At 44.2% G+C, this 17,035-nt stretch overlaps 1 protein-coding gene and 1 pseudogene across 1 annotated transcript in view; one reads left to right on the top strand and one right to left on the bottom strand.

Annotated features, from left to right (window-relative positions):
* Positions 1–1,597: 1,597 nt before the first annotated feature.
* LOC139274611 (V-set and transmembrane domain-containing protein 5) overlaps positions 1,598–17,035 on the bottom strand; it is a 31,178-nt gene continuing 15,740 nt past the window's right edge. The window contains exons 3-5 of the mRNA XM_070891289.1: positions 7,846–8,172; positions 4,255–4,412; positions 1,598–1,639 (exon numbers count right to left, since the gene is read on the bottom strand). Coding sequence (XP_070747390.1) covers positions 1,598–1,639; positions 4,255–4,412; positions 7,846–8,172 — 527 coding nt within the window. The remainder of the gene's footprint in view (positions 1,640–4,254; positions 4,413–7,845; positions 8,173–17,035) is intronic.
* On the top strand, positions 5,700–5,937 carry LOC139275378 (U2 spliceosomal RNA; annotated as a pseudogene).

The raw sequence follows: 17,035 nt of genomic DNA, 5'->3' as shown, positions 1-17,035 counted from the left end.
CTATGAGCTGGCACTCATCTATTATGCATAACAGATGTCATAGCTTTGCCATATGGACTGAAATTACAACAAAAATTTGCATTTATATAGTGCCTTTAATGTAGTAAATGTTCCAGGGCACTTCAAAATTTGACACTCAGGCAGCGAAGGAGCTATTAGGACAGAGGGCCAAAAGCTTGGTCAAAGAGGTAGGTTTTAAGGTGCGAGTTAAAGGTGGAGAGAGACGGAGAGGTTCATGGAGGGAATTCCCGAGCTTACGGCTTAGATGGCTAAAGGCACGGCCGCCAATGGTGGAGTAATGAAAATCGAGGACACGCAAGATGCCAGAATTGGAGGAGTGTAGGGATCTCGGAGGGCTGGAGGAAGTTACAGAAATAAATAGTGGCAAAATATGCAGGGATTTGAAAAGGATGAGAATTTTAAAAGTGGGCATTGCTAGATCGGGAGTCAATGTAGGTCAGCGAGCACAGGGGTGATGGGTGAACGGGATTTGGTGCAAGTTAGAATATGGACAGCTGAATTTTTTATGAGCTCAAGTTTAGGGAGGATGCAAGGTGGAGACAGGCTAGGAGAGCATTGTACTAGTCGAGTCTCGAGGTAACATATAAATGATGATTTCATCAGCAGATGAGCTGAGGCAGGGTGAAGATGGGCAATGCCCTGGAGGTGGAAGTAGGCGGTCTTGGTGATAAGAGAGGATATGGGGTCGGAAGCTCAGCTCAGCATTAAATAGGATGCCAAGGTTGTGAACAGTCCTGTTCAGCCTCAGACAGTGGCTAGGGAGAGGGATGGAGTCAATTGCTAGGGAATGGAGTTTGTGGTGGGAACCAAAGACAATGTCTTTTCCCAATATTTAGTTGGAGGATATTTCTGCTCATCCATGATAGACAATCAGTGTGACAAATTAGAAGCGGTGCAGGGATCGAGAGAAATAGTGGTGGTGAGGTAGAGCTGGGTGTCAGAGTTAATTTGCAACATGCTTGTTCAAATGATGTCGCCGAGGGGCAGCACGGAGATGAGCAATAGAAGGGGGCCAAGTATAGGTCCTTGGTGGATCCTAAAGGTAATAGTGTGTGAGTGGGAAGAGAAGCCATGGCAGGTGATTCTCTGGCTTTGACTGGATAGAAACGAAAGGAACCAGGTGAGGGCAGTCCCACCGAGCTGGACAATGGAGGAGAGGCATTGGAGGAGGATGGTGCGATCAACCGTGTCAAAGGCTGCAGATAGGTCAAGAAGGATGAGGAGGTATTGTTTACCTCAGTCACATAGGATGTCATTTGTGACTTTGAAAAGAGCCATTTTGGTACTGTGGCAGAAGCCTGCTGGAGGAAGGGGGTCAAACATGGAGTTGTGGGAAAGATGGGCACAGATTTGGGAGGTGACAACATGTTCAACGACTTTGGAGAGCAAGGGAGATGGAGTTACACTCAAAGGGATCTTAGGTTAACAAACTGACAAAGTGCTGTAGCCTTATCCCGAACTCATGCTCCATTTGAGATCCCTCCTCGGAAAATAAGAATTTATCCTCCAATTTTCCAGGTATTTTTGGACATCTAGAGGGTGGATTTTCAATGATGGCCTCCTGCTTCTTGCTGCTTCATTGTGCCCTAGGATGGCCCCATGCAATTTTCATGCGGGCCTGAACACATACACAACACAGAATATTAATATTTGCTCAACATAGAAGGGCTGCTTTCTGCAGAAGGCACAGCGTGCAGACAAGCCGATTCAACATCTTTTGAAGATGTAATCATAGAGGCTGTCACTTGGAAAGCTACCCAACATGAATGATGCACATGCTAAAGGAGGGGAACACGCTTCTTGTTCATATCATTATAATTGTGTATCTTTTCTGTGTTCAGCAAGTGTATTGGACATCATGTTAAATTATGTTTTCTTGCAAAATCCTCCACTTAGCGTTTGTCCACTAAAACATGCCTAATTATGTGTATTGACTTATCACCTGGTCTTTTTTTGTTACGAATTTGAGTTGTACTCAGCATCATTACTATTCAAGGACGTATCAGCCCAGGGATTCATACTCTGGAGGATTTTAGCCCAGGGTAAACCAGTACTAGCATGTGGAAGGGACAGAGGTGACGGCTGAAGAAGGGCTAGCTGCTGCTCGGTGGAGGCCTAACATCGCCGCAGTTGCTGCTGAATCGGGAGCACCTGCACTTCCAATATCTCCTTACAGAGCACAATGCAAACAGTTGGTACACAGTTGGGTAGTGTAGTGCCGCAAGAGTTCTGTACTCAGTACTATTTTTGAGCAGCATAGAAGCCACAGGGGTGAAGGCAGAAGGTTTAGTCAGAACATCTTATGGTGCACCCAATAAAAAATCTAGGCTGGCACTCACGGACCAGATGTTGCATCTTTATACATTAATCATTAACGTGGTTGAACTGGACACACTACCTAGGATATTAGTCAATCCTAGTGGTCCTCCTCCTATGTCTCAGGTGTTCTTGACCCTCCTCTGCTGTTCCTTCAGCATGTTCAATAAAGTAAGAGTTGATACATTTAGAAACATAGAAAATAGGTGCAGGAGCAGGCCATTCGGCCCTTCGAGCCTGCACCACCATTCGAAATGATCATGGCTGATCATGCAACTTCAGTACTCCTGCCTTCTCTCCATACCTCCGATCCCTTTAGCCGTAAGGGCCACATCTAACTCCCTTTTGAATATGTCCAACGAACTGGACTCAACAACTTTCTGTGGCAGAGAATTCCACAGGCTCACAACTCTCTGGGTGAAAAGGTTTCTCCTCATCTCGGTACTATATGGCTTACCCCTTATCTTTAGACTGTGACCACTGGTTCTGAACTTCCCCAACATCAGGAACATTCTTTCTGTATCTAACCTGTCCAGTCCCATCAGAATTTTATAAGTTTCTATGAGATCCCCTCTCATTATTCTAAATTCCAGTGAGTATAAGCCTAGCCGATCCAGTCTTTCCTCCTATGTAAGTCCTGCCATCCCGGGAATCAGTATTGTGAACCTTCGCTGCACTCCCTCAATAGCAAGAATGTCCTTCCTCAGATTAGAAGACCAAAACTGCACACAATGCTCAAGGTGTGGTCTCACCAAGGCCCTGTACAACTGCAGTAAGACTTCCCTGCTCCTATACTCAAATTCGCTATGAAGGCAAGCATGCCATTTGCTTTCTTTACTGTCTGTTGTACCTACATGCCTACCTTGAATGACTGCTGTACCATGACACCCAGGTCTCGTTGCACCTCCCCTGTCACCATTCAGATAATATTCTGCCATCCTGTTTTTGCCACCAAAGTGGATAACCTCACATTTATCCACATTATACTGCCATGCATTTGCCCATTCACCTAACCTGTCCAAATCCCCCTGCAGCCTCTTAGCATCCTCCTCGCAGTTCGCACTGCCACCCAGCTTAGTGTCATCTGCAAACTTGGAGATATTACGTTCAATTCCTTCGTCTAAATCATTAATGTATATTGTAAATAGCTGGGTTCCCAGCACTGAACCCTGCGGCACCGCACTAGTCACTGCCTGCCATTCTGAAAAGGACCCGTTTATTCCTACTCTTTGCTTCCTGTCTGCCAACCAATTCTTTATCCACGTCAATACATTACCCCCAATGCCATGTGCTTTAATTTTGCACACTAATCTCTTGTGTGGGACCTTGTCAAAAGCCTTTTGAAAATCCAAATACACCACATCCACTGGTTCTCCCTTGTCCACTCTACTAGTTACATCCTCAAAAAACTCTAGAAGATTTGTCAAGCATGATTTCCCTTTCATAAATCCATGCTGACTTGGACCGATCCTGTCACTGCTTTGTTGTTGTTCTGTGCTTTGAAACAGCTGAGTCACTTTTTGCAATAGCTCCCTCTCTACCCCAGGCTAAACTTCTGACAATCCTCTTCACTGCTTTAATGTCACCTCTATAGCCAGTTTCATTCACATGAGCTGAGCTGGAAGGCAACCATGTGCACATCTGCTCATTTGCTGTTAATTGGCCCTCAAGAGATGATAAAAAGCTACTAACATGCTTTAAGCCAGTTCAGTCCCAGGAGGAATTTTAGGAGCATGGGCAAAAGTGCACTAGTGTTTCACTAATTCTAGTGCAAGTTAATTATTACAAGTTAATACAAATTTAGAAGATGTATCTATAACCCTGAGTTGTTATTCTGTGAAAAAATTATGCAGTTCACAAAATAATTATCTCCATGCTTCACTATGATGAATTCTTAGTCCATCAAACCACACTTACTATGATGAGATTACCATTTACACTTTGTGCTCTCCTCTTCATTTTGAACAGTTCCACACTTTGATTGCAGATCCATAGGAAGAACATTAGAAGAGTAGATATTGTAACAAGTATTGTAGCGGCAACAACTACAAAACACAAATCCTTATAAACTGGTTCTGTGGAAATACGAATATTAAAATAAATGGAAACGCAGCCTGGATAAACTTTTGACATAGATGTTAAATTGTTAGTGACAGATTGGTATAATTAGATTTCTGATTTTGATCTGATTTCTTGTAAGGAAAATCAGTATAATACTAATGTTATTGCAGTTATAAGTTGCGAGGAAACATTCAGGCAGTAGTCAGTCAGTGCATTAGCAGACTCTATCTGTGTTTATATGATCACACAGGCTACGTGCAAAAAAGGACAAGATAAAATAAATGGAGATGATCTTATTGTATATTGCATAATTGCACTAGCATATTGCCATTGATTTCCTTTACAATTCTCCACATGGATTCCTGATCTCATGCTATCCTGAAATCAGCTTGGTTATCGAGGGAGGTGCTGAGTAGATGCAAATTGTTCCCTCAGAAATAAAGCATGAAAACCTACATGAGAGAAAGCCAATTAACATAGCTCTCATGTAGGTTACTCAAGACGAACAGCAGAGGCTTCACAAAAAGGATCCTGCAAACTCTTTCAACTAGGGAACTGTTCCTCACCCAATTGGCCATTCTTCTTCTAGGCAGCGAGGGTCTCATTCCAGCATGCTCCCCCTATAATGCTGCTGGAAAGGCCGTAAATTAGGCCAGGATATATATATCAGGTCCTGGCTTTATGCCCATCCCTTACATAGCCAGCAAGTTTGGAGGGGATGGGGAATCCCAATGCTGAGTTCCCATGCTCCAAATTCTCAGAAAGACCTAGTATAGGATCAGGGGTGGTATAACAGATAGGGTTGGGTACACTGGGCTGCCAAACAGCTGTAATGAAAAATATTTAAATGCTTACAAAGGAGGGCATAGAGGGAAGTCTTCAATTCTTTCCGGGGAGGTGATAAATAAGCCCTTGACATCCCTCCCCAACTGGCCATTGTTCTGTTTCAATTTGTGGCCTCTTCAGTGAGTTCTGCACCCGAGCTGGTCCCAAATGTTGCGGGCACCTGTAATTTGTATATAAATCAAGGGACCTCCCCGCCCCAACCTTGCATACTTGACTCTTGTCAGAGACGGAGGTTCTCATGAGTGCATCCTGGTGGATTTTCAGCCTAGGAGATTGTTTGGCCAGTGGGATCCTCCCCTTCTAGCCATCACTTTTCAGCAGTGGTCACTGACAGCAATCAAGATTAGCAACTTAGGCCAGATTGTTCTCTCCCTAGTCTGTGGTTGCTGAGGCCAATTACAGCACCGTTACTGCCACCTGGTGACATTCCCAAACAGGGAATGAATTCAGGACCTATTGCTTCTCGGCCTTTTGGCTAAGATCATGCGTAACTGACCTGACAGGGGAGTAACCATGACCCCAAAGTGGTTCTCCCTGGATCAGGAAGGTGGTTCTCCTATGCTTTTTGGAAATAGGAGGTGGGTGGGGTGGATTGACCCATCCACCTCCACGGAGGTGTGTGGGGGGCCTGACCCATCCACCTCCATGGCACGAACCTGGTATTGCAGTACTTCCAGGAACGGTGCAGTGGCTCTCGGCCTTTTGGCTAAGAGCATTGGCACAGAGTGATCCTTGATGTGTGCAAGGTGACCTCTGGCGTTTGTGATTTGACAAAGAATTGGAAAGATTGGCAACGAAAAATTTGAATTCAGGACCTTCCTCATCTTGTGGCTCCAAATAACACCATATGATGCATTTTCCCACTGAGCTATTGTGGTGGCAGACTCCAGTTGCCTTGATTCAACTGACCTGCTATTTATTATCACATTAACAACCTGAGCTCTTGTCATCAGGCATGTATCTGCACTTTCCTTGCTAGGTGACATAGTACCTTTGATGAAGATTTTTCTAAACCCAGTTTGCAGAAACCAGCAGCTGGTTGAGCTAGTTATAATTATATTTAGTATATATTTTATACTATGTTAGGAAATGCAGCTGATTAGTAAATTATTCAAAATAGAAAACTGCTGCTTTACAGTCTAAAATAAAACAGAAAATGCTGGAAACACTCAGCAGATCAGGCAGCATCTGTTGGGAGAGGACCAGAGATAATGCCCCGATATTAGGCGGGGAGGGGAAGCATGGTAGGGCGGGGACGTGGAGGCTTTGCTGATCTTAACACCAGGGCCTCATTTAAATAGAAGATTTCAAACCCATGCCTGCTAGCTGACCAGATTGACAGCCTGGTCGGCGGGTGGGAGCGGGGATTTGCAGGAGCAAAGCTAGAGTCAGCCCAGAAAAGTTGCTGCCTCGGGTCCCCGGCAGTTAGTGACTGCGATCGGGGGGGTGTCTGGCGTTGAGTGGGGTATTGAGGGGTCTGGTCTTGAGTGGGGTAATGAGGGGTCTGGTCTTGAGTAGGGTAATGAAGGGTCTGGCCTTGAGTGGGGTAATGAAGGGTCTGGTCTTGAGTGGGGTAATGAGGGGTCTGGTCTTGAGTGGGGTAATGAGGGGTCTGGTCTTGAATGGGGTAATGAGGGGTCTGGTCTTGAGTGGGGTAATGAGGGGTCTGGTCTTGAGTGGGGTAATGAGCGGTCTGGTCTTGAGTAGGGTCATGAGGGGTCTGGCCTTGAGTGGGGTAATGAGGGGTCTGGTCTTGAGTGGGGTAATGAGGGGTCTGGTCTTGATGGGGGTAATGAAGGGTCTGGTCTTGAGTGGGGTAATGAAGGGTCTGGTCTTGATGGGGGTAATGAAGGGTCTGGCCTTGAGTGGGGTAATGAGGGATCTGGTCTTGAGTAGAGTAATGAGGGGTCTGGTCTTGAGTAGGGTAATGAGGGGTCTGGTCTTGGGTGAGGTAATGAGGGGTCTGGTCTTGAGTAGAGTAATGAGGGGTCTGGTCTTGAGTGGGGTAATGAGGGGTCTGGTCTTGAGGGGGGTAATGAGGGGTCTGGTCTTGAGGGGGGTAATGAGGGGTCTGGCCTTGAGTGGGGTCATGAGGGGTCTGGTCTTGAGTAGGGTAATGAGGGGTCTGGCCGCGATCGGAAGCGGGGGGGTGTCTGGCAGTGATCGGGAGGGGAGGCACTGGCTGCAATGCAAGGGGGAAGCGCGGCTCCTCTTGGCCCACAAGGAACCTGAAAATAAATGTAAAACTTACCTTCTTGGCCTCTCCTGGCCCAGGATCGGGCTCCTGGCAGATTTTGCCTGACAGGGGAGTCGACACTGCCCCTCATGTCCCTCCCGCCACTCAGGCTTCTGGTTGAGATTGGGGACTGGGTTGTAATGACAAATGAATGTGTTAATATAGGGACATGGGCGGAGGGGAGCAGGATTAGTGTGGGTAAATGATTTCCATTATTTATACGGTCCCTCTGCCCGGTTTTCACCAGGTGGAGGCAGCTAAAATCGGGGCCACTGTTTCTGTTTCCAGACAAAAGGAAAATCATATAACGCAGCCAGAAATATGGAAGGAAAAGAAAAAGAAATGAATCGTTAACTGTAACTTACCATTTATATTCAATAAAATAACACCATCCTTGCTGCTTCCTACTTTATCTGTCACTGTCACAACATAGCAACCAGCGTCATATAGCTGGACATGTGAAAGCTGGATGGACCCATTTCTGTATTCCTGAATCCGGTCTTTGTAGCTCTCCGAAATGTTTTGATAATTGCCTGGTTCCCAGGTAATGATGTTCTTCATCCCCCAAGGTGACAGGTATGTCCACCTAATATTAGGTACTCCATTGCAGCTGTACTCCACTGATAGAATAGCGCTTCCATCCACCATAGCACTGACAACATGGTGAGATATCAGTACCACAATTCCATTAGCTGCAAAATGACAGAATCAGATGTGTTCATTATATTTACCCTCTTGTCTTTACTCTTCTACTCTTGTGTAGTTTCAAACTACTTGGGCACTTTGTGTTATATAATGAGGCGGAAAATTTAAGAACAGTTGCAAAAATGCTCATAGGTGCCATACATTCAGCACTAAGGAATGGGAAGGTTATAGGTTTCCAGTCTGAGTCACACTGGTGGCTGTGACATCTCCCTGCAGTTGGAAAGGGAGAATTGGGCAGGCATGGCGTACTTAGGAAGTATAGAAACATAGAAAATAGATGCAGGAGTAAGCCATTCGGCCCTTCGAGCCTGCACTACCATTCAATAAGATCATGGCTGATCATTCACCTTAGTACCCCTTTCCTGCTTTTTCTCCAAACCCCTTGATTCCTTTAGCCGAAAGAGCCATATCTAACTCCCTTTTGAATATATCCAATGAACTGGCATTGGATTAAAACCAGTTTTGAATGAAAACACAGATCTATCAATTGCAGTTTCAGGCCTGGAATATTTTCCTTAGAGCAACCTAGAGCCAAAAATATACCCGAGGCCCCTTTCGCTGATGTCAAGTTCTGCTCAAAGTTCCTGTCGATCTGATTAGAATACACCTGAAAGTAAAATGAGTGTAAATCTGCGTATTTGTGCAGTGTGGTTCAAACATAATTGGAACAGAACCAATGTGGCCTCAGGATACTTCGCTGATATGTCACTATGTCACCTGCTGCAACCTGAAATGAGCCCGTGGTCTAAATGTTAAGGGCCATGGTGACCTGATAGCCACAGTCCATGCCCTGGTTTACGGCTTGAGTTGAGGCTGCAGCAGGTGACACATAGACAGCCTCCTTGGTAAAGCAAAGGCACCTCATACGTTGCTCCTCCTAAAGGTTGATGCAGGAGAAGTGCACCCTGAATACACACCGATGGTATGGCCTCCTGCGTAGTGCCGTCCTCCTCCCTTGTCGCAGCTGCTCCTGCTCTCTGCTCACTTCCTTGCCACTCCCACACCTCCTCCTCCAGTCCCAAAAGCAGCTCTACCAGATCACCCAGGACTGTTTAAAAGGCAGCCAAAAACAGTGCAACACCAGCAAAATCTACTTATCAGCAGTCAGAATTCAGTTTCCAGAGTCAGATAAAAGCCAAAAAACACCCAGGGGCTAGACTTTCGGCACATCATCGCCCATTTAGCGCCCATATAAGAACTGAGATGCAGGCTATCGCCCATATTTGCTGAAAAGTGGAAACTAGGGCCCGATTATAGCCAATTTATTACCTGCCCAACTTTCGGCACTGCTGAATGAGCTGCATTGCCCGGCCTACTTTAAAAAAAATATGATGTCATCCTCGTACACGGCCAAGAATAGTGCTCAGAATGGAAACTTGTGCCCGATTATGGCCCAGATTATCGCCGAGCGCTACTTTCGGCATTTCGCCCACAATTCGCCCAAATGATTGCTGGCCCAAAAATAGGCTGAAGAAAAGCTGCAATAATTCGGCACTACGGGGAGGATCTGTAGTAAAAGACTGTCAGGAAAATCAATTTGCGAGTGATTTTAAGGGCCTTTTTGACTCTTACCAATCATCTAATCACGTTGTATTTGTTGAGGACAAATTAAGGGCAGTTATACCGATTTATAGCGATGGAGGGGGGGGAGGTGGCGGATGGGCTGTAATTTCTCAATCAATATTGATCACTAATCACATGCTGCAGAATAGAGATGGGAGAATAAAATGAGAAAAGTTACATACAAGTACATTGCTGTAATGTCAGGGTTAATATTAATCAGAGATTTTCTGGTCCACAGGAGAAGTAGAAGCAGAACTAGGGTATGTCATCCCATGAGGGAGGAAATGGAGTTCACCTCAGTTGGCTGATAGATTTTATTTTATAAAGCAACAGGAGCTAGAATAAAAGAAAAGTTCTATTATATTATTGATGGGGACCAGGTCCCCTGTTCTCTCTGTCAACCCCCATGGGAAAAGTTATTTGCCTGAAAAAAAACAGCGCATGCGCAGAACGGCCGTTGCTATGGACGCAGCCTTGCATGACTGAATACATCGCTAAGGCCCATTTCACATCGCTAAGGCTATCGTCCAAATTCAAAAGGCGAAAGTAGCGGTTTTTAAAATGGGCGATATTCCAGCGATCCTGAAAAATAAAAAAAGCACTAAGGCTGGAACTATCACCCATTTTTGGGCAATAACGACCATAGTGGAAAGTCTAGCCCCAGAAATTAACCAGCAGCCTGAAATGACAAACCAGCAACTAACATACTGTGTGCTCCCTTTAACTAGCAGAGCTAAAGGGTTCTTCCTGCCTGTTAGCGCCACGTGTTTCTGGGTGAATTTGTCTTGGGCAAGTCAGGCGTTGGGGTACAACCATATCAGAAAGGGGCCCTCCAACAAGTGCAGTACCCTAAGTTGAATATATTATTCAGTGATTCCGATCAAATATGGCAGGTATCACATTTCCAGCTTGTAAAAAGCCCACACTTGCTGTCCGTCCTATTGGACGCTTATTTGTACATTTAGCACCTGAAAAACGGGTGCTAAATGTCAAATTTCTAGGCCAAGGCTCTTTTCACAAGATTAAATTCGATTCCATTGTCTCAAGAGTTGAAATGAGCTTTATTTATAGTGTTCATGTTTGTCCAATAAAGTCCTATTTGTTAGGTAAATTTGTATGATACCAATGCACTGATCCAAGGCATGTTTTTTATTCTAGATAGACAATTTAAATAGATCCTTTATGTGAATGGCAAAGTAAACAAAAGGTAACATTCTGAAGCTTTTGCCTAAGGTCTGTTTTAAATATTGGACAAGTATGAAAGGGATTGTTGTTGAGCAATGTTACAGTGTTAGGACAGGTGAGTCAGCAGGTTAGTCACGCACATGACAGATTTTTAAAGTAATGGCCAAATTAACAATTTTCACCACAGCATTTACATCAAGGGTTCAACAAATACAAAATTGCTGTGGATGAATGTAAAATGATTGCATCACCTTATACGGAGTTATGCAGATTTAACTTTAACAATGATTTCAGGTGGCTGTCTGGATGGTTTTTATATTGGCTTCGTCTGACAGTAATGGTGGTATCTGACAAGCAAAACTGTAGATCTGTGGAACCACCCTGTTGACACTGAGTGACTGCTGGTGTGGGTGGAACTGAGTACTTATGGATAGGGCTGTGGAATTAATAGCTCTGCTGCTGACTTTTCAGCTTTCGCAAAAGAGCTGTAATAAGTGTAACCAAAGCATTCAACTGTAAATAGCTAAGATTATTTATTTAAAATGGCTTTTCTGCTCTCAGCAGGGCAGGATTCCTGCAGTGTATCCACATGTTATTTTAGAGTGGGTGGATGAAAGGTGTGGTGGCAAACGGTTTACTTTTATTTTTGTTTTCACTGGTCTCGTACTTTACCATTGGGCAAGGAATCCTGCTGTTGCTTTTTTTATTTACAACTTTCTGACAAGTATTGGCAGAATGCCACTCTGCAGATTCAATATTCTATTGTGAAATTCACTGCCAAAGGCCAACCCTGAGCTAATTTTTTGCAGGTAAATTATTTATCAATTTACAAACTAAGAGGGCGGTGTACTTTACATTGAAAGTAATCTCCGTATCATTACCTTCTCGTTTAAGAGGATGCTTGTTAAATATCATCAAGGTGACAATAACCTAATACTTTACAACTTTTAAATACGAACTCCAGGGAGATTAACAAGTGGCTTCGGGGAGATTGTAGAATTATTAAGGAGATGTTACCATGTCTTGTCAAGGTGCCCAGCAGCAATATATGTGTTCACAAAAAATTATTTTAAATCATTACAAGCTAATGGAATAAATGTAATTCTCAGCTGCAGCATGTGCTATAAAAATACAAAAAAGCAATATATGAATTAATATTAAATGAGACCTGCTGCTTTTCTCCAACAGTGTCAGTTCAATATTTTCTCTTGCTCTTTTGCTTCCGATATAGGATAGCCCCTCTACAGTGTTGTTACTTGAATTGTCATGCCCAATAAAGTGATTTGTAACTATATAAGCTTACATCTCATGTTGCACAAACCTGTATCTGATTGACTTTCTTATTGAGTCAGGATGGTGGAAATGCTGCCAGAAAACAGCTACTTTCTATTCAGTGCCATCTCTTATTTTTCAAAAATAAACGATGCTGCCAGTTTGGGAGGTTTTCCTGCTATAGATAGATTATGAAAGTTAAAAAAATATATTAAGGTATCTTAACACAAGTCTATAAGATAATTTAGAAATGCAGACTTTTCTCCGGTATAGAATAGTTAATGAAATGAGGAATTTAAAAAAGTCAGCGCAGAAATTCTGTGGTAACTAAATGTAGCTGAAGTATTTCAGGAAGCTTTGCCTTCAGCTCTTTTTATGTAATCACAAATCAAAGGGTTATTATTACTTTTTCTTAATATTTTGAAACATTAGGGAGATAGGTATCTTTTAAATTAAGACCATGGGTTCCATTGTAATGCGGTTTGGGAAATGAACTGGCACACCTCAAATCAGCAGAATCACTTAATTTCTTTGGTTAGGTTTATACTGGCTGGATAATGGTTGCCTAAACACAATGAATCTTTTATTTTCCATTATTAAATTAAATAGATGTATTTTGTAGAGAACATTGCTGCTCATCCAGTATTGGATGTCGGACTAGCAGTCTGACAATTCACTTCTGGGACCCGAGTTTGAATCCAGCTCGGACTGGTGGGATTAATGTCTCCCCTGTCTGCCAGCTATAATGAACCAATGAGGAATTCGTTTGGCTGTTCTCAAAGCACGGCTGTTGTGGGAATTGGGAAATGGAACAGCACTTCTGTCGGGGAGCTCTTCCGAGGTTGACTATGCTCGAATGAAAGACCAACTGAAGAGCTAATCATAAAGCATCAATAATGCTGCTGACCAATCGATGAACAGCTCAGCTAGTAAATATTTAAAGAACTGAAACTTCAAAAATGTTTGCTTCTGTTGTGTGGCAAAATTTCAAAATGTTTCTGCTCATTAAATGCTTTGTTGGTTGCTTAATCTGCCATGCTTTTTGTTCTGATTGGTTTAGCTGCTGTACCAAAGGACCCTGCACTCACTTCCCAATCACAACACTTCCAATTTTGGAAAACACTAAATTGCAACCTGTTTTAAAATGATTAGTTTAGGGTGAAATCCATGATGTCCACTTGATCAGGTTTGTTACCAGCTGCAAAATACACTGCTGGAACGGGTTAGACAATTAAAAAAAAAACTGGGGAGCAAATCATATCATATGCCTCAAGAAACATTGAGGCTGATTTGTTGGGAAATGGTGAGGATTTCTGTTTTGTGGGCTCACCGCTGAATTAGTGCAGCAGCTGTTTTCTGACTGGCCTTTTACATCGGAATAAAAGGCTCCCTCAAAATGTGTAGTCGTTTCATTGCCACAGTCCATGTGATATCAAGAAATAGCTGAGCGCACTGGATACAGCAAAGGCTATGGGCTCCAACAACATTCCTGCTATCGAGCTGAAGACTTGTGCTCCATAACTAGCTGCGCTTCTAGCCAAGCTGTTCCAGTATAGCTACAACACTGGCATCTATCCGACAATATGGAAAACTGCCCAGGTATGTCCTGTCCACAAAAAGTAGGACAAATCCAATCCGGCCAATTACCACCCCATCAGTCTACTCTCAATCATTAGCAAAATGATGGAAGGTGTCATAGACAGTGCTATCAAGAGACACTTTTTACTCGCCAATAACCTCCTCACCAATGTCCAGTTTGGGTTCGGCCAGGATCACTTGGCTCCAGACCTCATTACAGCTTGGTCTAAACATGGACAAAAGAGCTGAATTCCAGAAGTGAGAGTGATTGCCCTTGACATCAAGGCAGCATTTGACCGAGTGTGGCATCAAGGAGCCATAGTAAAACTAAGAAAATGGGAATCGGAGGAAAACTCTCCACTAGCTGGAGCCATACCTAGCACAAAGGAAGATGGTTGTGGTGGTTGGAAGTCAATCATCATAGCCCCTGGACATCACTGGAGGAGTTTCTCGGGGCAGTGTTCTAGGCCCAACCATCTTCAGCTGCTTCATCAATGACCATCCCTCCATATAAGGTTAGAAGTGGAGATGTTCGCTGATGACTGCACAGTGTTCAATGCCATTCGCAACTCCTCAGATAATTAAGAAGTCCATGCCTGCATGCAGCAAGACCTGGGCAACATTCTGGTTTGGACTGATAAGTGGCAAGTAACATTTGTGCCACACAATTGCCTGGCAATGTCTATCTCCAACAAGCGAGAGTCTAATCACCACTCCTTGACATTCAACAACATTGCCATCGCCGAATCCCCCACCATCAACAATCTGGGCATCACCATTAATCACAAACTCAACTGGACCAGCCACATAAATACTGTGGCAACAAGAGCAGGTCAGAGGCTGGATATTCTGTGGCGAGTGTCTCACCTCCTGACTCCCCAAAGCCTTGCCACCATTTACAAGACATAAGTCAGGAGTGTGAGGTAATACTCTCCACTTGCCTGAATGAGTGCAGCTCCAACAACACTCAAGAAGCTCAAAACCATCCAGGACAAAGCAGCCCGCTTGACTGACACCCCATCCACCACCTTAAACATTCACTCCCTCCACCACTGGCGCACCGTGGCTGCAGTGTGTACCATCCACAAGATATACTGCAGCAACTCACCAATGCTTCTTCGACAGCACCTCCCAGACCCGCGACCTCTACATAGAAACATAGAAATTTACAGCACAGAAGATCATCTCGGCCCATCGTGTCTACGCCAGCCGACAAAGAGCCGCACGGCACTTGGTCAGCAGTCCTAAAGGTTACATATAAACCTATGAATAATGACGGAAAGGCAAAGAGCACCCAGCCCAAACCAGTTCGCCTCACACAACTGCGACATCCCTTATACTGAAACATTCTACACTCCACTTCAACCGGAGCCATGTGATCTCCTGGGTGAGGCAAAAACCAGATAAAAACCCAGGCCAATTTAGGGAGAAAAAATCTGGGAAAATTCCTCTCCGACCCATCCAGGCGATCGAAACTAGTCCAGGAGATCACTGTGGCCGTATTTGATTCCCTGCAGTACTTACCATTATATCTGCGCCGTCCAACAAAAGGTCATCCAGTCTAATCCCAACAGTTCTAGGTCCGTAACATTGCACTTTAAGTGCCCATCCAACCATCTCTTAAAAGTGGTGAGGGTTTCTGCATCCACCACTCTTCAAGGCAGTGAGTTCCAGATCCCCACAACCCTCTGCGTAAAGAAGCCCCCCCTCAAATCCCCTCTAAACCTTCTACCAACCACCTTAAAATGACCCCTCCACCAATGGAAATAGGCTCTTACTATCCACTATGTCCAGGCCTCTCATTCTTTTGTACACCTCAATGAGGTCTCCTCTCAACCTCCTCTGTTCCAATGAGAATAAACCCAGCCTATCCAATCTGTCCTCATAACTAAGATTCTCCATTCCAGGCAGCATCCTAGTAAATCTCCTCTGCACCCTCTCTAGTGCAATCACGTCCTTCCTATAATACGACCACCAGAACTGCATGCACTACTCCAGCTGTGACCTAACCAAAGTATTATACAATTTAAGCATAACCTCTCTGCTCTTATATTCTATGCCTCGGCCAATAAAGGCAAGCATTCCGTATGCCTTCTTAGCCACCTTATCCACCTGTCCTGCTACTTTCAGGAATCTGTGGACAAGCACTCCAAGGTCCCTTTGTTCATCTACACTATTGAGTGGCCTACCGCTTAATGTGTATATTGTTTCCTTATTAGCCCTCCCAAAGTGCATCACCTCACACTTCCATTTGCCACTGCTCTGCCCACCTGACCAGTAGATTGATATCCTCCTGCAGCCCATGACTTTCCTCTTCATTATTAACCACACAGCCAATTTTAGAGCCTTCTACAAACTTCTTAGTCATACTCCCTATATTCAAATCTAAATCGTTGATGTATACCACAAAAAGCAAGGTTCCCAGTACTGAGCCCTGCGGAACCCGACTGGAAACATCCTTCCAGTCACAAAAATATCCATCAATCATTACCCTTTGCTTCCTACCTCCAAGCCAACTTTGGATCCAACTTGCCACTTTGCCCTGGATCCCATAGGCTTTAACCTTCATGACCAGTCTACCATGTGGGACCTTATCAAAAGCCTTGCTAAAGTCCATATATATTACATCGTACACACTACCCTCATCGGCCCTCTTGGTTACCTCCTCAAAAAATTCTAGCACCTAGCAGGGCAAAGGCAGCAGGTGCATGGGAACACCATCGCCTGCAAGTTCACCTTCAAGTTACACACCATCCTCATTTGGAAGTATATCGCCATTCCATTGTCGTCGCTGGGTCAAAATCCTGGAACTCCCTCCCTAATAGCACTGTGGGAGTACCTTCACCACACGGACTGCAACAGTTCAAGAAGGTGGCTCACCACTTTCAAGTACAATTAGGGATGGGCAATAAATGCTGGCTTTGCCAGCGCCGCCCACATTCCATGAATTAATAAAATAAAAGTAAATTTCATATCAATGAGCTGTCCTTATAATTTCCCAAATTTTATGCACCCACACATATAAAATGAGCGTTAGAAGCCAGTTGTGTTCTGGCATTTTAGAAGGACGTTTCTCAAAGCTGCCCTGCTGCAAGCATTAGTTGTAAAAATGGGTATACCATTCAATGCTTATTGAGCACAAGCATAAGGATATCTGATGCACAACTAATTTAGCCATCCATCATCTAATCTGTCTGGACCCCATCAAGTTCAACTGAGCCCTGCTCCTCTGTCAAAGCTGCCTACAAAACT

The sequence above is a fragment of the Pristiophorus japonicus genome, chromosome 10, assembly GCF_044704955.1.
Source record: "Pristiophorus japonicus isolate sPriJap1 chromosome 10, sPriJap1.hap1, whole genome shotgun sequence".
NCBI classification, from domain to species: domain Eukaryota; kingdom Metazoa; phylum Chordata; class Chondrichthyes; family Pristiophoridae; genus Pristiophorus; species Pristiophorus japonicus.
This window is presented reverse-complemented; position numbering and strand designations above follow the sequence as displayed.